Source organism: Mauremys mutica, chromosome 3, assembly GCF_020497125.1.
Source record: "Mauremys mutica isolate MM-2020 ecotype Southern chromosome 3, ASM2049712v1, whole genome shotgun sequence".
Classification (NCBI taxonomy): domain Eukaryota; kingdom Metazoa; phylum Chordata; order Testudines; family Geoemydidae; genus Mauremys; species Mauremys mutica.
The window spans coordinates 47094090-47117566 of record NC_059074.1 but is presented as its reverse complement, the minus strand read 5'-3'; the positions used below and the strand labels follow the sequence as shown (position 1 = coordinate 47117566).

The window sequence follows — 23477 nt, the reverse complement described above, 5'->3', positions numbered from 1 at the left end:
TGGTCCCGTGGCTTCGGTGGACCTCCCATAGGCACGCCTGCGGGAGGTCCGCTGAAGCCGCGGGACCAGCGGACCCTCCGTGCTTGGGGCAGCAAAATGTCTAGAGCCGCCCCTGAAGATGAGGCTGCATTCTACACAGCTGGAGACAGATGAGAATGGACAGGCTGTGACTACCAGACAGAAGGATGAATTTCTCACCAGGATGAATTTCCTCACAGGATGAATCTCCAATCCTTACCAGGTCTTCACAATGGAATATGAGGAAGACACCTGAAGATCTAGCTGGCCAAATTAAATTGAGAAGTGTATGGGACACACCTGTGGATGACTGTTCGACCCAACCTGCAAGAAAATCAAGTGTGTCCATAAAGATCTACTACTCTCCAAGGAACACAATCCTTGCCGAGGATTCACTGCTGAGAAGAATTTAAAAAAAAACTTCTGCAAGGGACAGGCAGACAACAGGACGATGTGCTGTCTTCCTGGAGCCAAGGCATGAGACATCACTCTAAAACTGGACAAGCTTCTGAAGTCAGTGGGCAAAGATTTGCCGGCAGTGGTGCATATCGGCACTGATGACATTGTCATGGGATACATCTTGGCACTGTCAATGCCACGGGATACTCACATATAACAGGTTTCAGAGTAGCAGCCGTGTTAGTCTGTATCCGCAAAAAGAACAGGAGTACTTGTGGCACCTTAAAGACTAACAAATTTATTTTAGCATGAGCTTTCGTGAGCTGCAGCTCACTTCTTCGGATGCATAGAATGGAACACACAGACAGGGGATATTTATACATACAGAGAACATGAAAAGGTGGAAGTATGCATACCAACAGGCAGAGTCTAATCAATTGAGATGAGCTATCGTCAGCAGGAGGAAAAAAAACTTTTTGAAGTGATAATTAAGATGGCCCATAGAAGGTGTGAGGAGAACTTAACAAGCGGTGTGGTGTTCTGTTATTTTCTTTTTTAGACCATCGTTTATTAGCACAGTAGTGTCTAGGAAATGGACCGCTTGTGTGGATTGGTCTAGGCTGATGGTGGGATCCATTCAAGTGACACCATCATAGGACCTAATCACATCAGACACGCCATCAGGGGCTCGTACACCTGCACATCTACCAACGTGATATATGCCATCATGTGCCAGCAATGCCCCTCTGCCATGTACATTGGCCAAACCGGACAGTCTCTACGCAAAAGAATAAATGGACACAAATCTGACATCAGGAATCATAACATTCAAAAACCAGTGGGAGAACACTTCAACCTCTCTAACCACTCAGTGACAGACTTGAAGGTGGCAATTTTGCAACAAAAAAACTTCAAAAACAGACTCCAAAGAGAAACTGCTGAACTTGAATTAATATGCAAACTAGATACTATTAACTGTGGCCTAAACAAAGACTGGGAATGGTTGGGTCATTACACCAATCAAATCTATTTCCCTATGTTAAGTTCTCCTCACACCTTCTATGGGCCATCTTAATTATCACTTCAAAAAGTTTTTTTTCCTCCTGCTGACGATAGCTCATCTCAATTGATTAGACTCTGCCTGTTGGTATGCATACTTCCACCTTTTCATGTTCTCTGTATGTATAAATATCCCCTGTCTGTGTGTTCCATTCTATGCATCCGAAGAAGTGAGCTGCAGCTCACGAAAGCTCACATATAACAGATTACTTCAGGGAACTCAGAAGTGTTCTGAAGAAGAAAAATGTCCAAATGATCTTCTCAGAGATCCTACTTGTCGCATGAGCAAAGGAAAAGGGGCAGAAGATTCTGGAAGTGAGCCACTGGCTAAGTAAGTGGTGCAGGGTTTTGGTTTTGTGAAACACTGGTCCACCTTCTATAGTTTGGGTGGCCTTCACCTCAGCAAAAGAGAAGCCAGGGGACAGGCTGGGTAGAGGGCATTAAAACTAATAATAAAAGGGGAGGGTGAAATGAACGTTCATTTAGCAAAAAAACAAAAAGTTAACTAACTTTATTGCAACACTAAAGGATGTGAAGAGAAGAAATTCTTCAGTTGCATGTGCACCAATGCTAGGAGCCTGAGTAATAAGAGGAGCTGTAATTGATCAGTTATGAGCACAAATTTGATCCAGTTGGTATTAATGAAACTTAGTGGGAAGATTTATGTGATAGGAACGTAAAAACAACAGTTATAACCTATTTAGAAAGACTCAAGAGGACAAAAGGAGATGGGGAGTGGCACTCCATTTCATAAATGACATTTGTCAGCAACTCTGAAACTGGTAATCCGACGAAAATTATCTTTAACTCTTATGGATCAATGTCCACCCCAGTTTGGGAAACACTGCTCTAGACCATTAAATAGCACAAATTGAAAAGTACTTTGGAATCCTTGGAGAGGACAGGCACTATGTATATTTAAGATATTATCTTCTCATTAGTGGTATGATTGAGACAACAAGCACAGAACACTTGTATCATGATGATTTATTAAAAGTTAGAGAAGGCCTCGAAACCAGAACAGTAGATCTAAATTATCTTCAACTTGTGATCTAGATCTGGACTTCATGGTACAGACCCTTCTCTATATGATGGAGCCAAACAGGAACTCTGGTAGTTTGGATACAGTTCTAGATCTGAACTTCATAACTCAGACCCTACTTTACTGTGGCTGTGAATGCTCTGACACATTCATTGTATAGAAATAAGTATGAATAAATAATTTCTCTCTCCTCTTTTTGGAGGAGGGACATCCTTGGGACACCAGAATATTCTACCAGAAGTAAAACTGACGTCCTCATTAGCTGCTCAAGAGGCTTCCAACACCCTAGTATAGAAGTGGGTAAACTACTGCCCGCGAGACCCTCCTGCTTGGCCCCTGAGCTCCTGGCCTGGGGGGCTAGCCCACAGTCCCTCCCCCCACTGTTCCCCCTTCCCCGCAGCCTCAGCTCACTGCACCACCGGCGCAATGCTCTGGGTGGTGGGGCTGTCAGGTCCTGGGGCAGCACAGCTGCAGAGCCTGGCCTGACTCAGTGCTCCGTGCTGCATGGTGGCGTGCTGGCTCCAGCCGGGCAGTGCGGCTGTAGCGCCACCAACCACCGGTGCTCCAGGCAGCACGGTAAGGGGGTAGGGGAGTTTGGGGTGGTGGTCAGGAGGCGGGGGTGTGGATAGGGGTCAGGGCAGTCAGAGGGTGGGGAACAGGGGTTGAATGGGGCAGGGGTCCCGGGGGGGCATTCAGGAAGAAGAGGGTTAGATGGGGGGGCAGAGGGCAGTCAGGGCCAGGAGTTCTGGGGGATGTCAGGGGACAGGGAGTGGGGGGGGGTCGGATGGGGGGAGGCTCGGCCACACCTGGCTGTTTGGGGAGGCACAGTCTCCACTAACCAGCCCTCCATACAATTTCCCAAACCTGATGTGGCCCTCAGGCCAAAACGTTTTCCCACCCCTGCCCTAATAGCTGCACAAAATGACACTCCGCAAAGCAAGAATGCTTCTAATGCTGGAGATTCTTGGATGCTTTTGCTGACTGACTCTGCTGAACGTGGGATGACTTGTTATGTACTTAAATCATTTTTTTCCTCTACCGATTCTGCACTTTGAATTAATTAAAGTGAAAATATCATTCCTAATAACTTAGAATAAATCAAATAGCTCAGGCTCGGTAAAGACTTGACATCAAAGTGTAAATTCATTTGCAAAGCAGTAAATAGCACTTTCTGCCAACCCATCGCTGCAGCAATTAATTCCTCTGCCATTAGAGAGAGAAGTTTTGGAATGGATTTGCGTTGTCAAGCTCAGAGCCAAGAGCATGCCACCATGGGTTTTACAAGCTAATGTTCACACTCTCAGAGGCAGACATTGGCCTTGTTTTTATTCTCACAGTAACCGTTCCTCACTGATCCATCAGCAGCATCTGCCTCTGTGGATAATGTTCACCTGCCATCTCGCTGAAGAATAAGGGGCAGAATAGCTGCCAACAATAGGGACAAAAATAGAAAAATTAAAAGGAAGGAGGGAGAACACACACAAAGGAGGAAGCATTAATCAAAAAAGTTCTGTGTGACCTTTAGAGCACCTGTACTTAGAACCTTCTATAAATTCCTAATTAAACATTTAAATCTTTCCAAAAATGGGCTGTCTAAGTTTTTTCCACTAATCACAGTCATTTGAAAAGTATTGTTATGAGTTGGGTGAAACCTTCTTATGGGTTGAGTTAAAAACTTTGTTGAGATGGATGTTAACCCTTCACTCAAGGTAGTTGAAAGGAACATTTACGGAGCCACCTAAAACCAGGCCTAATAACATCTGCCCATAAACTAGCACCATGCGGGCCAAGGGTTTGTCTTTGTCTACTCTAGCACTTTTGTCGGTAAAGGGTGTGAAAAAAACCACTAAATTTCCAACATAAATTTCACCAACACAAGTGCTGCTGTGGACAGCACACACCAGCAGGAGAGATCTCTTCCGCTGGCAAAGAGCAGCTACATGGGAGACCTTATGGCTATAGCAGTAGAGCTGTGCTGCTGTAAGGTCCGTAGTGTAGGCATAGCCTTTGACTGGGTATTGTGACCAGGTAGGGGATGGGGGAGAAGTTGCTTGTGTGTGCATGTTCATTCAGCTGGGTATTGTGAGCAGGCTGGGGGCGGAGGGAAGAGGGGTGAGAAAGACAAGCTGGAAACTAGGGGTGGCTAAGAAGCAGGAAGACAGCCATGCACCTGTATACACAATCTGACCCTGGAAAAAGCTAGAGCACGTGCTTTTGGGTCTGTTAGCAAAAAAGACTTGGGACTATAAGCTAAGAAACTGCTCCTTTTGTTCTTGGTGTCACAATTCAGGGCAACTGCACCTATATTCCCCCTTTATGGTCCGACAGGGACACCAGCTTTTATGATTCTGGCTCCTCATATGTCTACCCTCTTGGGTGGAGACCTGCATGTGTCTTCCTCCTGGCCATGATATTTCCCGACTTCACAGTTCCCTGCCTGCACTGTGAATTCTCCTATCAGTAAGGCCAACCAAAAGGCCAAACTCTGCTTTGCTTTCTCTTCAAAAGTTATGAACAGTTGTAATTGCCCATGGTTTTAAGTTACCACGCCACTCTTTCTAAGCAAGCACATTTATTCTCAAGTGAAAGCATTACAGAGAAAACATATTAAAAACAAAAAAATCTATACGCACACTTACCGAAGATCACACTTTCCCATCCCTAACAAGGGATCTGGTCAGTATCAGTCCTTCCAACCCTTCCCTAAAGATTGAGGTCTTCCTCTGGGACAGAAGGTCCTGTCCGTTGCTCAGGTCAAAAAGTGCAACAATATTTTTAAGCAGGGAGTAAAACCCATCTAGTTCCATATGCATTGCTTTAAGATGGATGAGTTTTCACTGTGAGTTCTCTCTCTCTCTGCTGCATGGGAGGACTAAGCCTTTGAGAGACTATATAGCACCAGTTCCACACACTCAAGAAACCTGCAAATGAGACCAACAAGGAAGAACAGGCCACACCAAAGCTTTTTTTCGTAAAATGGGCTTCTCCTCATGTGGGCTGCACCATCTGCTCTCTAGGCTGCCTGGTGAGGGGGTGACTTCCTGAGACATAATTGCTTCCTGGAGCAATGCAGCTCCCAAAGAGGGCCAGTGGTTACATGCCACAACTTGGACCATAGTGTGTAAGATTCCACAGTGGTCTGAGTCAAAACTCCCCAAAACAGGGCTATACCTGCTGCAACACTCATGCAAAACACAGCGGCGTTAAAGAGACTGGGCTCAACACTCAGATCTGTCCAAAACAGGCTTGGTGTAGGACCCAGGGAGAACAAAGATGGCTGTCCCACAGGAGCCCCACAACATGGTTACATGGGAATAGTCCAGGATGGAGCAGCATAAAGCCTGCAATGTCTGCCCTAGTCCACCCAGGGATTCCCCTATTCTGAGTTAATCTTCAGGTAATCAATTAAACCAGGGGAACCCAACCTGGAGACCGCTAGAGCATTTCATAAGGCCCGACACCTGCTTCAACACAATATACTAATGGCCGATTCATTAGCATTTTGTCGTCATGTTTACATCATTTTAGTTTACACAAATGTGTAAATAGACAGTACTGTACATAGAAACAACCTATCTAAGTACAACCAAAACAAGCTGAACCTAAAATATAGATCAATACAGGTAACTTTAAATCTTAGTAAAATATGTAGAATGTGTTTGACCCACAAAAGGTTGTGCTTAGGTTTATGTGGCCGTCCTGTGTAATAAGGTTGGGCCTCACTGGATTAAACTAAGCCAGTTTTGCACTGATGGAATGACACAAAAGTAGTCACAGAAAGAGCCATGATCTGGCTTAGTGTTCCCTTACACTGGTCTGGTTCTCTGCTCCCTGTACGTTATTTCAGTAGAGCTGTTTACTCATAAGGGTAGTTGGTGTAAAAGCCAAACATCTACTTGATACTATCCAGTCTGTTTGTCACCAATATGACTCATCATCAACAGGCTCATCTTTCCTCTTTTTGGGCACAGGGCGTGGAACTGCTAAGAATAGCGGCAGAACTTGACTACAGACTATTTTGCTGGGGTATACTAAAATCTTGTGTGACTCACTCTGGTGACTGAATTGCTGCAGCCCTACTATTAAGAAAAGAGGGGGACAGTAAGGGAAGAAGTGCTCTTTAAAGTGTTTTAATATGTGCTAGAAACCGGCCCTATCACCTCCATTTCATAAGAACATAAGAAAGGCCGTACCGGGGTCAGACCAAAGGTCCATCTAGCCCAGTATCTGTCTACCGACAGTGGCCAATGCCAGGTGCCCCTGAGGGAGTGAACCTAACAGGCAACGATCAAGTGATCTCTCTCCTGCCATCCATCTCCATCCTCTGACGAACAAAGGCTAGGGACACCATTCTTACCCATCCTGGCTAATAGCCATTTATGGACTTAGCAACCATGAATTTATCCAGTCCCCTTTTAAACATTGTTATAGTCCTAGCCTTCACAACCTCCTCAGGTAAGGAGTTCCACAAGTTGACTGTGCGCTGCGTGAAGAAGAACTTCCTTTTATTTGTTTTAAACCTGCTGCCTATTAATTTCATTTGGTGACCCCTAGTTCTTGTATTATGGGAATAAGTAAATAACTTTTCCTTATCCACTTTCTCAACATCACTCATGATTTTATATACCTCTATCATATCCCCCCTTAGTCTTCTCTTTTCCAAGCTGAAGAGTCCTAGCCTCTTTAATCTTTCCTCGTATGGGACCCTCTCTAAACCCCTAATCATTTTAGTTGCCCTTTTCTGAACCTTTTCTAGTGCTAGAATATCTTTTTTGAGGTGAGGAGACCACATCTGTACACAGTATTCGAGATGTGGGCGTACCATGGATTTATATAAGGGCAATAATATATTCTCAGTCTTATTTTCTATCCCCTTTTTAATGATTCCTAACATCCTGTTTGCTTTTTTGACCGCCTCTGCACACTGCGTGGACATCTTCAGAGAACTATCCACGATGACTCCAAGATCTTTTTCCTGACTCGTTGTAGCTAAATTAGCCCCCATCATGTTGTATGTATAGTTGGGGTTATTTTTTCCAACGTGCATTACTTTACATTTATCCACATTAAATTTCATTTGCCATTTTGTTGCCCAATCACTTAGTTTTGTGAGATCTTTTTGAAGTTCTTCACAATCTGCTTTGGTCTTAACTATCTTGAGTAGTTTAGTGTCATCTGCAAACTTAGCCACCTCACTGTTTACCCCTTTCTCCAGATCATTTCAAAGCAGTGACATCAGTTAGCCATGCAGCTTCCATCAGAATTAATTGCTTTCATGCACTAAAACATAGGTATAAGCATCTTTTTTCTAAACCGAAGCTCAGAGGTCAGCTTTAAGCACAACCCCAAAGCAGCACTCAAGCTTGGGTGGACATCTCAGAGCCATTTGTGTCAAAAAGTATTTCATGTCTTGCTCAGTCTCCTTATTTACAATGTCAGCCATAAGTTGAACCATTGTATTACAACATCTGTTACATGAGATGTATAATAAGAGTGAACTCTTGTGACAGACTGAAAATGGACCCTTTTGCTCACTCTCCACCTTACCAAGCCTTACAGAGGCTCTATTAATGACTGAAAAACAAAAGCAGCAGGGAAAACTAGGGGTGGGATTCAGTGATGGCACTTTAGGTTTTTAAGTTCAACATTTAGGAGTCACTGGCATTCACAAACCATTCCATGAATGCCTAAGTATCCACCTTTAAAGTCCCCAAGGCATCTAATGCCGTACTTTGGCCCCAACTTGCGCCTAAGCCCCAGTGGGATTCACAAAGCTAGGCATTCCCCATCTGTCTTGCTTTTGGAGTCCGATCCAGTAGACGTGCTCTGAGCACATCTTAACCAACACAAAATGGCAAGAGGAGGAAGAAAAGGTGGTGCCACCCCCCTTACAACCTTTAGCCCAGTGGTTACCAGCACTCACACAGGACATGAAAGACCATGGTCCAATTACACCATCTGCTTGAGGGGAAACAGGAGTTTGATCTTCGGTATTCTACCTCCTAGCTGACTGCTCTAACCACTAGGTTAAAGAGGCATTCTACAACAGTCTTTCTGACCCAGAGAACATTTAATTATTTATACACAGTGGAACAGCTTCAACAAGAGAGGCTGAGAAAGCCCTCCCTGACAATGCCCCATAGTCCAATGGTTAGGACACTCTCATAGGAGGTGAGAGACCCAAATTTGTGTCCCTGCTCCTCATCAGGCAGAGGGGGAAATTAACTTGGCTTAGTTGCCTAGCTCCTGGAGAACCAATCGAACATTTATCAGAATGAGTATGGAAATAAATTGGCAATGATGTAATTCAACGTGTTGCACACAAAGACAACCCCACCATTATATTTAGATCATCCAGTATTTCTCCATGGTCATTTATGCTGAAATGACCGGTTACTAGTATAGCACATACCCCTGAATCAGCATGCTGCAAAGGGCAATCTCATTCCTAAGCCCAAGACTAAAGTCAGGCTGGAATGTATCGGTTGTCTCACATCTCTGGAGGTGTGCAGTGAACCATGGTGCTACAAACTTCTATAAACACTTCAGAAGAAACGGAAGGTTGAGAGATCACACGAAAATGTGATGTATTGTTTTGGGACAATGTGCTGATGAGTAAGAAGGCTACTTCAACACTGAAGCAACAGTAGCCTAGGATGGACATAATCTGAAATTAAAGGGAAACTAACCATGGAAATAATAATAGTAAAGTAAATCGAGCAAAGTGCCTTTCTGGAATGGATTCTTTACAGCAGCACATCTCTTGCTCCTTTCTTATGCTGACATTTTTCCTTCACACAGAGCAAGGTTGTACTCAGACAGTTATTCGAGGGCATGAGGGACAGTTTTATTGCTAGATACATAGCTACCCTTAGAATCTCTGCAAGCAGAGGTGCCATTTTAGAAAAATATATATTAATACCTGAAGAGAGTCTGAAAGACGAGTAAATAATGCAGCCAAGTTCCATGTTTGGTATGCCAGAGAGGTAAGTCCTGTATAAAACTCAGTTTGGAGCAGAGAGGTGATGTGGGAACTCAAGAGCAAGCTTGTTAATGGTAAGTAAAGAGTAACTCTCCAGAATCACTCCCAATGATGAGGCAACTCCTGGCCCTAAGGAAGTCAATGACAAAACTTCCATTGACTCCAATAAGGCCAGGATTTCACTCCATATATCTAAACATCCTACCCATGCAATATAGGACACAATGCGGGAGGTCGCATTTTACAATAAGGATTTGTGATTGGTTTATAAATAGTTAATGATTAATAGATGTTAATGCATGTTACTGACATGATCTGTGTGTGTCAGACAGTTGTAAACACATCAGTAAAAGGTGCTATAGATGGGTATGCGCCACATTTATAAGCAATCTATTGGTCTAATTGATTTCCCATTTTTAAAAAAAATCTAGTAATTATTAACTCTGTGTAAACTATTTATAAATGGAATAAAGTGTGACAGTACTAGATCAATCAAAAAACCTTACTAAGCACTTTGCACAGATATAAATGGCTACACAAGGTGCAAGATGGAAAGTCCAACCCATCGTGTCCCCTCCTTTTTGTTCTCTCTTTTCCCTCCCTGTTCTTCAATATCTTTCTGAAATCTCCGGCTTATTGAAGGATTGCATTTATAGTTGTCAGTATTGCCGTGCTTTTCATCTCTTTCCTAATAGATTCAGAGATTCCCAGGCCAGAAGGGACCACTATAATCATAGTCTCACATGCCTATAGGTGATAGAACTTCCCCAAAATAATTCTGAGTTGGTTTTCTCTAGGTTGTTTTTAGATCCCTGTATCTCTCTCCCACTCTTTTCCCCTTCCAATGTTTTTGCATGTGGTTTTTTTTAATCGTGAGGGTGTGTATCTCCATTCTGTATCCATTGCTTCACCTATGCTTTCATTAGAAGACTATCTAAACAACCCCTGGCTGCTGACACGTTGTGTGCAGCCCACTAATCTATTAATATTCATTGAATGTAACTGCTTCATAGGACTATTTGCTTTGATCACTTCAAAAAGATTTGATCCACTTCAGAAGAAGATAGAATCATAGAACTGGAAGGTACCTCAAGAGCACACCAACAGGATCAGGCCTCACAGCCAAGATAGTATTCCCTCACCTACTTTGAGGATCCTGCTTTAAGGCCTCCGGCAGAGGCATCATTTGCTATGGGACAGAGGGCAGTTGCCCCCACTGACTTTTCTTAGGTCTATATGCTCCATTATGTCTTCCACTTTTTGCCTCCTCTTCCCCCAGACTCTGCAGGATATAATACAATCATACAGAATGCTCTGTGTGTCCATCCCCCCCACCTACCCATAGAATTTTTCTGAAATGATGCCCCTGGCCGCTGGGCTTTGGTTTGAGCTAGGGCTCTGAGCCGCTTGTTAGCTGTGGGGTGGCATTAGAGCTTAGGTGGCTTTGCAAATGCCGACCAGCAGAAACTTTGTCACCATAGAGACTTAGGCACCATCGGGGGTTAGGCGGCAGCTGAGCAGAGGCTTTGAGAATGACAGTGGTGCCTAAATGGTAGGCTAAGGCACTAAGGCACAAGAGGCAGAGAGGCTTCTAAGCATCTTTTGATTCCAGGCTCTAAAGACTCATTTTTCAAAGTATTTTGGATTTTATAGCATGTCCAAAACAATGTATTTTTCCCTAAACTTTATTCTCTGAAATGGCTTAATTATTTTGGCTGAAACTTAAAAAAAAAAAAAAAAAAAAACCTGAGGCAGACAATCAGCATGCAACATTTTAGTCCAAACAGTTAAAGTTTGGCAAAGTTATAAGCAACTGAAAACTGGATCTTATCATAGAAAGTCTTCGGCATCCTTAGAGTTGACACAACCAGCTATGTTTATAATAAATCCAATACTTCAGTGCTTGTTATCAGACAACAAGCATGTCAGTTTCTGAGTTGTACCACGATAAAGCACAATAAAAAATTCAGTTTGGACAAATGCTTCTGGTGGAAATTCATTCTGATCCAAACAAACCCTGCTTGAGTCTGATGAACAAACACAGAATCATCAGATTTGTTTGGGTGACATTGTGTTACAGTGTGATGATGTTTGCAAAGCTGGATTAAGGCAATCTGAGACCCTGATTACACCAAGCCATGGGGACCCTTGTTGGCTCCATGCCCATCATGCCACTCCTAATTTTGTCCTGCACCACTTGGATTGGTGGTACGGGGGCCCCCAGAGAGACAAGAGTGGCAGCAGGGTACTTACCTCAGCAGTCAGTGCTATACTTTCTAATCCAGAGGGGATAAAGAAAGTTACCACAGATGTGGAGGAGGGAAAAACTGATCTTGACAAAAATAAAAATAAAAATGCCTTCATTTCTGTCCATCTCTGTCCTATCTTTCTGAGTCAGTTTCAATCCATTTCTAGGGAGGAAGTTTGGGAGCACTGCTATCTAAATATTACCTTGGGACAAACATCAAGAGACAGGCAGTGAAATGTGAAAAATAGCTATACAGCTCTGTAAAGTTTCTAAAGTAGTTTAGAACCTTTAAAGCTAGTTGTTTAAAACCTTTAAAACTAACTTTATCCTAAATACCAGTCTATTTAAAACCTCTCCCAGTGGGGATAATATTGGCAAAATGACTCGATATTTAGGTATCTGACAATTGCTGCAAAAAGAATATGGAAAATATTTTTACCACATGTACTGTATGTAATAAATGTTATGGTGAAAGCACAGTACTCTGACAGTTCCCATTGCACCTTCCATTCTCATTAATCATCTCTCTTCTCTCATTTACTGTCATAAGGGCTATTTCCAAAAGTTCATTTCAGCAACATGTATCACTGACAGACTTGCAGCAACTGCCGCTGTAACGTAGAGTGCTTTTAAAATCAGTTTATGCAGGAGCTATACTGAGGGGTTGTCTTTATGACAGGTGCAGTTTTATTAGCTATGGCTAAAGAGGGCTTGGGAACAGAAGAAGGTAATTAACCATTGGAACAACTTACTAAGCGTCATGGTAGATACTTCAGCACTGGCCATTTTAAAAATCAAGACTGGATGTTTTTCTAAAAGATCTGCCGGGGAACTATTTTGGGGAAGTTCTAAGGCCTGTGCTATACAGAAGGCCAGGCTAGATGTTCACAGCAGTCTCTTCCAGCCTGGGAATCTATTAATCTATGAAAACTACCATTTAAAAAAAATGCAACTGTTTGTTGGACAAACCCTCAAAAAGCCAGCACTGCATACAGAAAACATCATTCCTAGGGGAAATCTTTTGGAAACACGTGACAGTTGCCAACATGCTGCATGCTTCACAATCAGGCTTCAGACAAGCACACAGCCCAGACTATGTTTCAGTGCTAATGATACTCAAGGTCTCTGCAGCTTTCACTACAGTGGCTCACAATGTGTCCCTGATCCACTTGCATGACTTTGCTACAGTAGATGGTGCAGAATTACAAAGGTTCCAGTCATTCCTCGCCAAGATCCAGAGAGTAAATATACAAATATACAACTGCAGATCATCCCTGAACTGCCTCACCTGCAGGGTCCTTAGGATATGGCCCTCTCCCACTCCTCTTCAACATCTCCATGAGACCACTGGGTGACAATTCAAGGAACCTGCTGCCAAGACTGTGCTGGTGATACCATCCGTAGCTCTCCTTTCCCACTGATGCAACCAGAAGGATTTCACAATGCCTGCAGGTGACTAGCATCTGGATGAAGAGCAGCTGGCTTTAACCCAACTCAGGTAAGAGTAAGTGATGCTGATTAGAAAGGGGAAACACTTCAAGGACTTGCCAGGATTCTGTCCTTCCCTTTCATCAAAGGAATCTCCCCCTCATTTGTCAAAATGGTGCACAGCGTTGGTCCGGTTTGATTCATCATTGATCCTAGGCAATCAGTATCAGTGGTGACAAGCATTCTGGCACCTGCAGCTTGCTAGGAAAGTTCACTCTCAGATGACCCACACATTCAACACCTCAAGGCAGGATTATTGTATCGCATTATATCTGGGGCTCGAAGGGGCAGCAATGAAGAAGCTCCAGTTTATGCAGTGCAGCAGCCCACCCCACTGGCCAGACAGGACATTTAAAACATGCCACCTGGGTGGCTCAGCTCCCTCCTGGACTCTCCATCCACTCCCATTGCCAGGTCAAGCCTTTGGTCCTGATCTTCAAAGCCATTCAGAGATTGGACCAGGTATTGCATGACCCTGTCCTCCCTTTATGATCCACCAGGACAATTGCACTTCTTTGAGACGAGGCATCTCAGAACCCCCCAAAGTACATCGGAACTGCAGATAACACATCCCCGAATGAGGGGGACTCAGCTATGACAAGCTCCCGGATGAAGTCAGACTGAGGTGGAGTCTGACCAGGGTTAGAGCAGGCTGTAACTCATTCCTCTCTGATAAACTGGGATGATCTATTCACACACACAACGCTTCACTAACTGCATCTGGGATTACTGCGTTTGATATACACTGCTGAGAATAACTCCATTCTTAACCTACTAGACAATGAAAGTCAGGGGAACAAAGAGACGAACTATAATAGAAATAAAATCTTTAATTCAAGCTCCTTTAAATGTAATGTTCTACTTAATTGACACCTGGATTTTCTCCAGTTTTCCAGAGCATATTTGCTTACTGGTACTGTCAACTTTTGTTATATAGTGTAGCTGTCAAATTGACGATAAAATTGATTGTGCATTTTATACTGTGCTCGGGCTTCTTTTCTCTTTGCAGTTTTGTATCTGACCATGGATTAGCTTGAATCCAATAGATGTAACTGTTACCAAAAAAATCCAAAATTATTTTAGTTTAAATTCTTCTGCATCATAATTCCCTTTATGAGCTCATGCTTTGTTATGCAACAGTAACTTAGTGTCACACTTTGACCCTGGAGAGTTGATATATAGGAAGTTTAACCTAATTTTCTAAGGGTCAAACATTGCTCACTTTAGTCCTCAGAGCAGCTCCACAGACTTCAATGGGACTCCTTTCAAGGCATGTGGGATTTGCAATAGTTGTGGAAACATGATCCTCAACAAAAGTGTCTAGTTCAAAATCCAAGTGCATTTTTGTTGGATAAAAACGTACGGAGTGTTTGGAGAACTGAACTGATTCAATACTGATTTGGCAGCCCCTTAAAAGAAGGGTGAAAAATATAATGATGGCCTGGTACTGAATGGGAAATACATTATATGCATTGTGCTTTGACAGTAGAGTGCTGCAGTTCTCGTTGTGGAAGGGCATTCACTAGCAGCTCTGAAAACAATGTATCCTTCTCAGTAGGGAATCTAGTAAAGATAAGCAGAGACTGGAAAGTGTGGGGGGGACACATCATATTTCTACAAGTTCCCGCTTAGGTCTCACCCGACTAGAATAGAGTGAGAGAAAAGTCAAAGGAGAGACCTGCTCAGAAAACAGAACAAATAAGAGTTTTTGGCAGAGCTGTCAGTTCACCACCACCACCACTCCTGAACCAAAGTGATCTCTCTCTGCAGGCAGGAGAGAGAAGAACAAATGCAGAGGACAAGGATTCCACAGCACGATTCCCTCCACCCAAGCTGCCTGCTGTACCAGCTCACTGATGCAGTAGCATTCTAGTAGATGGAAACTGTGTCAGCCAAAAGACATAAGGATATCCCACTGGGATGAGGTCTGCCCTGCTGCATGACCTCAATCTCCCTCTTGGTGGATTAGCATAAACAGGCAGTTCCCAGAATGAAGACACAGACAAGAGCTCAGTAAGAACAGAATCTATTTAATCCTGGAAAAGGGGACAGAGGCAGCTCCCCTCCTGTTCCTGACTCCAAAACACTTCTTTCCCTGGGCAGAAACCATGCGCCACCCTGAACTTCTTCCCAGGGTTATTCTCTGAGTAAGGAGTCCTTCCCATCTGGGAGGAGCACCACATCTTTTAGGGGCTGCCTGTGGATGTGCCACACACACTGCCCCAGCCAGCACAGCAACTCGGTTACACTATTTACATTTAGATACGTTGGAAGAGAAGTTCAGGTGATGAGACATGCACTGATGGAGTACACAGCCTAAGGCCTGTAGCATAGGTTAGGATTATTTATCATTTACTGGTTATGTGATGGTAGCCACAAAAGAAAGACCCATCAGAATCAGGGCCTCATGTGCTAAGCACTGTACAAATACATAGGAAGAGACAGACCACAGCCTGCAGCTTTTGAAGTCTCAAGGACCCAGTAACAGATGAGGAGTGGAGGATGGAGGGGATATAATATACAGATGATCACTGGTACAAGTTTCAACTTACTTTGCTGTTTGTTTTGACTGGGGGTAGAGGAAGGTTAAAGGAATGGGAGTGTGAATGTGTAAGGGAATAGGGAGGGTAAGAGGGATTTTGAAGGGAAGAAGAAGGGACCAGTGGGGAGTGCAGGAAGAGTGAGTTTGGTATTGAGAGGGAAGAAGGGTGAGGCAAACAATGGACAAATGCTACAGAATTGCAACCACTATTCCTGTAGGTGTGGCACTTGCTTTTATGTATGAGGGTCCCTGGCTCTTCTTTGGTCCACTCCATAGGGAGATTGTCCTCTGTTCACTGGCAATAGGATCGGGGTCATTCACTAATGGCGGCTTTTTATTTTATTTTATTTGCATTTTGCCTGAAGTTTTCATGAGGATTTATGCACTAGGTACTCACCTGTCAATTTACAATTACAATTTACAGAATAGATAGCTCAGTGCTCTGAGGAGTCAGTGAAGCAATTTGAAGAGTAGGAGTGAATGAAATTTGTTTGGAGGGAAGAAATAAAAAGATTCATCTATAAGGCCACAGCGCATTAGACTATCAAGAAAATATTCCAGTTTTCTCACTCCCACACACTTAGCCAGACCTTCCTGATCCCCACTGTCCGAGACATCCAGGTGGGAGAAATCATTTTGCTAATAGGGGGTGCATACACAGCTGTCAGTTCAGGGAACTCCGTTGGTTTTTCAGGCAGATGCACAGGCAATGTAACGGTCTTTTAGACAATTGTAGAAATCTGTACAAGAGAGTTGTGACAAGCTTCACTTCACACCATCACAGAATAACAACTTCTGACTTTGAGGGATTTGATTTAAACTATTTGGTTCAGGACTAGCTGGATCCAGATATGACTTGTGAAAAGCAAATAATGATTCTCTACTCTAAATCCTTCAGTCCTTTCTTATATAGAGCACACGTCATTCAAAGCATAATCCTAATGCCTCTTTGAGCAACACATGCTATTTTTTTCCACTCTCTTTATTGGTTTGGCTTAATTTGTTGTCCCTCTGTGGCTTTTCTTTTCTTTACCATTATTTAATTTACCCTAAAAGTCAATTGTGTTTTATAAACCTGAAAAATGGTAGTGCAAAGATTGAATGTTCTCTGTTAAGGATGCCAGTGTCAATTTGCTACAATTGTTCAAATAGGAAATAGATAAAATGTGACATATAATAAAAGCCTTTCAAATGGCTGGGCAGGGCCACCCAGAGGGGGGGGGGCAAGTGGGGCAATTTGCCCCAGACCCCAGGCCCCGCAGGGGCCCTGTGAGCCCTGGCCTGGTGGCGGTCCAGGTCTTTGGCGGCGGGGGGCCCTTCAGTGCTGCTGAAGATGCAGAGCGACTGAAGGGCCCCCCCACCGCCAAAATGCCCCACGAGCCCTAGCCCGGCGGCGGTCCGGGTCTTCGGTGGCATTTCGGTGGCAGGGGGCCCTTCAGTTACTCTGGGTCTTCGGCAGCATTTCGGCGGCCGGGGGGGGGGGCCTTCAGTGCTGTCGAAGACGTGGAGCGACTGAAGGGCCCCGTGCCGCTGAAATGCCGCCGAAGACCCGGACAGCTGCCAGGTGAGTACAAGCGCCGCAGCTCCCCTGCTTTGCCCCAGACCCCCTCAATCCTCTGGGCAGCCCTGTAGCTGGGAGGAGAATTCTTCCTGTATCAGTGGGTGAGAAATCAGGAATAGAATCAGGAAGATTATTTTGAACTCAGCATCTACCTTCATATCAATAGGGCTGTTCCAGAAATGCCTCTGCCTTGTGTGTGTATAACAAAGTCACAAGTGTAAAAGGATAGCTCCATGAGTCAGGTTAGGCTGATCTATTGAAGATTAATAGAGATAGAGGGGTTTTTAGAATATCTGTATCCATCTCATTTGACTTTACTGTTCACAAAATAGATCCAGTATAACCTTCCATTCCCACAGTCACTTTTAAAAAATTCTCCCAGAGACCCTGACAACAGAAATACTTGCTTCCACAAGCCAAGATAAGGGAAGCTCTTTAAAGTCAAGTCTGGACATTATTAAGTGAGACGGTAGAGAGTGCCATATATTTGTGAGGTGTGTACAAAGCAGGGCCGCCCAGAGGATTCAGGGGGCCTGGGGTCTTCGGTGGCGGGGGTCCCCCACTTCGGTGGTGGGTCCTGGAGTGGAAGGACCCCCCCGCCACCGAATTACCGCCAAAGTGCCCTGAAGACCCGCGGCAGGGCCCCCCGCCACCAAATTACCGCCGAAGCGGGACCCGGCACTTTGGCGGCGGGTCCTGCTTCGACTGTAATTTGGCAGCAGGGGGTCCTTCCGCCCCAGAGCGGAAGGACCCCCCGCCGCCGAAGACCCGTAGCAGAAGCAGCTCCGGGGGCCTGGGCCCCACGAGAGTTTTCCGGGGCCCCCGGAGCGAGTGAAGGACCCCGCTCCAGGGGCCCCGAAAAACTCTCGTGGGGGCCCCTGCAGGGCCTGGGGCAAATTGCTCCACTTGCCCCCACCCCCCCTCTGGGCGGCCATGGTACAAAGAGAACTTTTCAGGGTGTGTGGGGATATGTAGGACCAGATCCTCACCAGTCAGAGTAAATCATCCACACTTTCAATAAAAACTGATTTACACTAGCTGAGGATCTGGTCCACAGTATGGTTTGAATGAGCTACAGAGCCAGATTGCAGAAATTTAGGGGGACAATTTTTTCTGTTTATCGAAGAGTCAGAAGGCAATGACTCCTTTATGTAAAGTGAGGCTGTCCCACTTCAGAGACGTACAGTATCTTGAGTATGAATAGTCTCTGGGTAGTCACTGAACATTTCTGAGAACTGTGGAAACCTGTGATCAGATCTTTGTTCTAATGAACAAAAGGGTGGAAATATTTGGAACAATCAGCAAATGCCAGAACTTAAACCAGAATTTAAAATATTGCAGTGTAATCTAATTCATAGGGTTTAAAATATAGGATTGTTATCTCATACAGCATTTATCTTAGTTCACACATTCACAAACACTGAATACAAATACGTGGAAACACCAACAGTAATGTTTATACAGGATATCTGGATTAAAAATTGACAGATTCTTAAATTATATTTGAACATTGAGTTGATCTGCTTGTTTCAAAGAGGAGAGACTCAGATCAGATGAGAAGCCCAGGGTGGATTACGAGAGGTGGGGATTTGGACTGGGAACCATCGTGTGGGGAAGAATGGGACTCAGGTAGGGTGTCCTGTCTGGGAGATGGGAACTGGGTGGGCAAGGAGATTGGGACTGGAATGAAGACATAGGTGCCAACTTTCCCTCTGTCCTGTGGGTGCTCAACCCCCTCCCCCGGCCCCGGCCCTGCCCCACCCCAATTCCATTCCCTTCCCCAAGGCCCCGTCCCTGACTCACCACTTTACTGCCTCCTCCCCCTCCATCCCAGAAAGTCCCAAACGCCGCCAAACAGCTGTTAGATAGTGGGTAGGAAGTACTGGGAGGGAGAAGAGTGGGGACGCAGCACACTCAGGGGAGGAAAAGGCAAGGAGGGGGTGCAGGTGGGGGGAGCTTGGCTGCCGGTGGGTGCGGAGCACCCACTAATTTCTCCCCATGGGTGCTCCAGCCCTGCAGCACCCATGGAGTCGGCACCTATGAATGAAGAGGTGGAGGATGAGAGAAGGGACAGGCATGAGAAGACAGGAGCAGAAAGAGTCAGTTTTAGAGGGAACAGGCAGAAGGGTCTGTGACAACTTCAGTACAATTCCCTCCAGAACTCAAATAGAGTCCAAGATACCTGAGTCTCACCATTCTTCTGCGGTCACCAAATATTTGTGAAACTCACTGGGAAAATCTCTCCCACACTCACATCCTTCTCTAGTGTCTGGTCCACATCGAAATAGTAGGTTGCTGTCCTCTATCAGTTACTTTGTTAGCTCAAGTGTCAGAGGTCTGTATTGTGGATCCAACCCTGTGGCTGACCCATGTGGATGTCAACATGATTCCACATAAGGGAATTTGTTTTTCTCAGTAAGATTTTTTAAAAACTACATTAGAAGAACATTAAGGTTGCAAAATCAAGTCTTAAAAGTGAGGAAATGCCAGAATTAAAGTTGCCTGGGCAAACTTAATTGGGCCTCCTTGTGTGTATGCATTATGATATACTCTTTAATTACATGTTTATATTATTTTTTCCCACAGGATCTATACAAAACGAAAACTTCGAGGGATATTTTTTCCTGCAGCTTGTATGAATTATCTAAGTGATTTAACCTTTGATATTTTTTCTTTACGTTTTATGGATCTTGCCATAAAGATGAGAAAGATGCAGTATTTCTTGCATAGTCTGAAGTGTTAATAAGGATTGACTAGCTTTCTTACAAAATACTAACAATATTATCTGAAAACTCCTTCAGGTAATACTGTTTAAAGAAACAATTTTCTACCTGAAAAATTCATAGTAGTTGAGACAGAGAAATTAGTTAACATTTTGTTTCAAGATCTCCTAGACTCACTAGCCAACCTACCTCTGTCTCAATCAGGCTCTGTGTGTAATTACCAGTTTAGGATCAGATTCTGATACCCATATTCTCACTGAGTAACACATCACCCCACAAATAGTCTCATTTAAATGGGGTTACTTGAGGAATAAGTTACTGCCAAACCTGAGTAAACTCTGGGTCACTGTGAAGTGAAATAATAGATGATAATGAAATAATAGCATTACCTTGCTCTCAGGATCACAGTACATTGTCATCTCTCTTTAAGAAACAAATCAGCAATCACTTGCACTAATAACACCGTATCACTTTATAAAGTCAAGAATAATATGACACTATGGTGATGTCTGGGAAATGACCTTTAGTATTAACAAGTTCTATTTTGCAATGTAGAGATGTATTTAAATACTATGTTACTCAAATATAAAATTGCATTTTTGACCATTCTTTTTTCTTGTGGTCACCTATTTCAGTTTAAATTCATTTTCAAGTTTCCAGCGAAGGAGCTGACAAGATTTCCTAATCAACCTTCCCTTTATTGAAGTATATTTATGTAAAATAACCTGCAAGAGCACGAAAACACTCTGATATAGAAATCCTGGAAGAAAACTGAGTAATAGGCCTGGATTTGGGTTATATAATTGTACTGACTTAGTTTTGCACTCTGCAACTACACAAATGTCACTAATGAAATTCCATCATTTCCACTGAAAGATATCATCATAATTCATTTCAACATGCACCACTAAGCCTGCTAATCTTCAAGGTCACTGGCTAGAGGAAGTGTAGAAACATTACTGGAACCTTTCTAAGGTTCAACAGTTGCTTTGCCTTTCCTCCTCACCATTAAGTTTAAAATGTTTGTAGAGTAAACCTCAACACGTCTTACCGTCAGCTTCTCCTTTAAGGTCTGTTTTGCTGAGATTTCTTTTCTGTGCTTTTCTAACTCCATGTCCCAGAAAAAGAGGCTCAGATCCTGGGTAGAAGTGATTTCATCTGACTACATATTAGATATCGCTGTACTTTTCAAGTTGTGAGACAGAGCTCTATCAGGCAGTGCTGGTGATAATTTCTGGTTAGCCAGTGCTTCCATTTATAGACGTAGAAACTTCACAAATAGAATCCTAGAGAGAAGGCAGGCAGCTGGCCTCAGATAACAATAAATGTTATTTTGGCATCAAAGCAAACTGTTTAATGTGAGTACCGTTGTAGCAGGTTTTTTGTTACCTGCACCCCTCCCCCAAAATAAGCTTGTGTTTAAAGACTCCCTGAAAAGGACCTGGAAAGCAATAGCTACATCGCAGTAGAACTTATTCTTGAATGCACAGTTTATTAGCCAACTAAAATGACAAATATGATTAGCTTGTATGATATGATGTTACATAGACACAGAGTAACCAGAGCAACATTTGAAAAAGGATACATACGTTTGTCTATGAATCTTTCTCAGTTACCAGAGTCTGCTGTTGAGCAGTCCCACTAGAATTTAATGTAGAGATGTATTCTCCTCATGTCCTTCTAATAATAGGACATGCTATATTAAATGTCGTCTTGATCTTCTGAAATGCAAAAACAAAATCAGAACATTGTATCTGTGCTACAAGGGTTAATACACTCAAGAACTGGTCAGTGTAGATATAAAATATCATTGTATTTAAAGCCCATTACATATCAAGGGAGATGGGCTTTTAAAGTGAGTTAACTATAGAAGAATAACCTGGCTTGGATTCACGATGATAAAGTCAGGAGTCCAATATTAGAAACTGTGGTGGGAGGAGGTTCTCTCCTTGGCTGTGCTGTAGATTCCAAGGTTTACAACACAACCACTGGTTGCTACATCAACTAGGCCAATGCTGATATCTTCTGAGTGATTCGCATGCACAGTTTGTTCTGCAGTTCCTAGTAACTAATAGGGAAAAGTCCAATTGCAAACACAGTTATGTAAAGAAAAATAAAAATAAAAAAATTGCTACCAAATCAGAATAGATTCTTTGATGGTTCAGAGACATATCAGAAAAATTAAACTTTTCTTCATGAAATTGGCACTGTAGGTGTCATATGCGGGGATTATATTAAGAGAATTTCAATTACTACTAGAGGACCGTCCTCTTTTGCCTGAAGCACTCTGAAACCTGCTTCTGGTTCTTATCTAGTAAAAACCTAGTTTTGGCTTCATGGAATTGTTAACTTGTGTGCCACTGTAGAAGTGGATCAGCAGGTAGCGATCGATCTATTGGGGATCGATATATTGCGTGTAGTGTAGTTGCAATAAATCGATCCTTGATCGCTCTCCCATCAACTGCTGAACTCCAGCAGTGCAAAAGAGGGAAGCAAATGTGACGGGGGAGCTGCGGCCATCGATCCAGTGCCACGAGGACGCAAAATAAGTAATTTTAATTCGATCTAAGATAAGTCAACTTCAGCTATGCTATTCTCGTAGCTGAAGTTGCATATCTTAGATTGATCTCCCCCCCGCCCCCACGGGGTAAATCAGGGGTTATTTTGTTGTAAACTGTACCCACATGATCTTCAGAGCTTCAGATGGGAAGGAAAGAGCAGAGAAAAATCATGAGAGGATAATTAAATAAAACTGGCAAAAAAAAAAAAAGTTGACAAAACTCATTTTTCCTTCTTTGTTCATAATAAAGAAGAAGTTTTTTCTATAGTTATCTTTTATTCTCTCTTTTATCTTTGCTTTATAGAAGTGCAAGACCACGGGTGGAAGAGTGAAGGAAGGGAAATGTAAAGAACCACTCACGTTTACAAGGTGGGACTAGTAGAAAAAATATATAATTTTACTTAAAATTGGGAAGCTAAAAAAAATAATACCCTCATTGATCCTTCTGAAAAAGATGGGGCAGAAAAAACACAAAGAAGTGGCATAAACACAGGGGGAAAATAGCATCACCCCTCTCTCGGTCAGGAATGAGAAAAGTACTAAAACAACTCACCTCTCTTCTGTGAGGATGAAATTCCTCCCTGGGCAGAGGGACTAGCACAAGGCCTATGCACCACTTATGCCATCAAAATAGTGCTTAAGTGGGATTTAAACAGCAGCTTATATTACATTGTTGCACAGGGGTGAATGTCACCCAAAGTCATTAATCCTTCCATGGAGCAATGCCACAGAAGCACAACGATGTTCCTTGTTCTCTTCCAGGCATTTTCTAATTTGAGTATGCCAGAGCCAAGTGGATTAGAAAATTGTACCATCTGCTTTCTGAAAATTCCCATAGCACATACGAAAACCTGA

At 43.4% G+C, this 23477-nt stretch overlaps 1 protein-coding gene across 1 annotated transcript in view; it reads right to left on the bottom strand.

Annotated features, from left to right (window-relative positions):
* Positions 1 to 21176, bottom strand: part of LOC123366201 (muscular LMNA interacting protein) — a 159776-nt gene extending 138600 nt beyond the window's left edge. The window contains exon 1 of the mRNA XM_045009425.1: positions 21114 to 21176. Within this exon, the coding sequence (XP_044865360.1) occupies positions 21114 to 21176 (63 nt within the window). The remainder of the gene's footprint in view (positions 1 to 21113) is intronic.
* Between the last annotated feature and the right edge of the window lie 2301 nt (positions 21177 to 23477).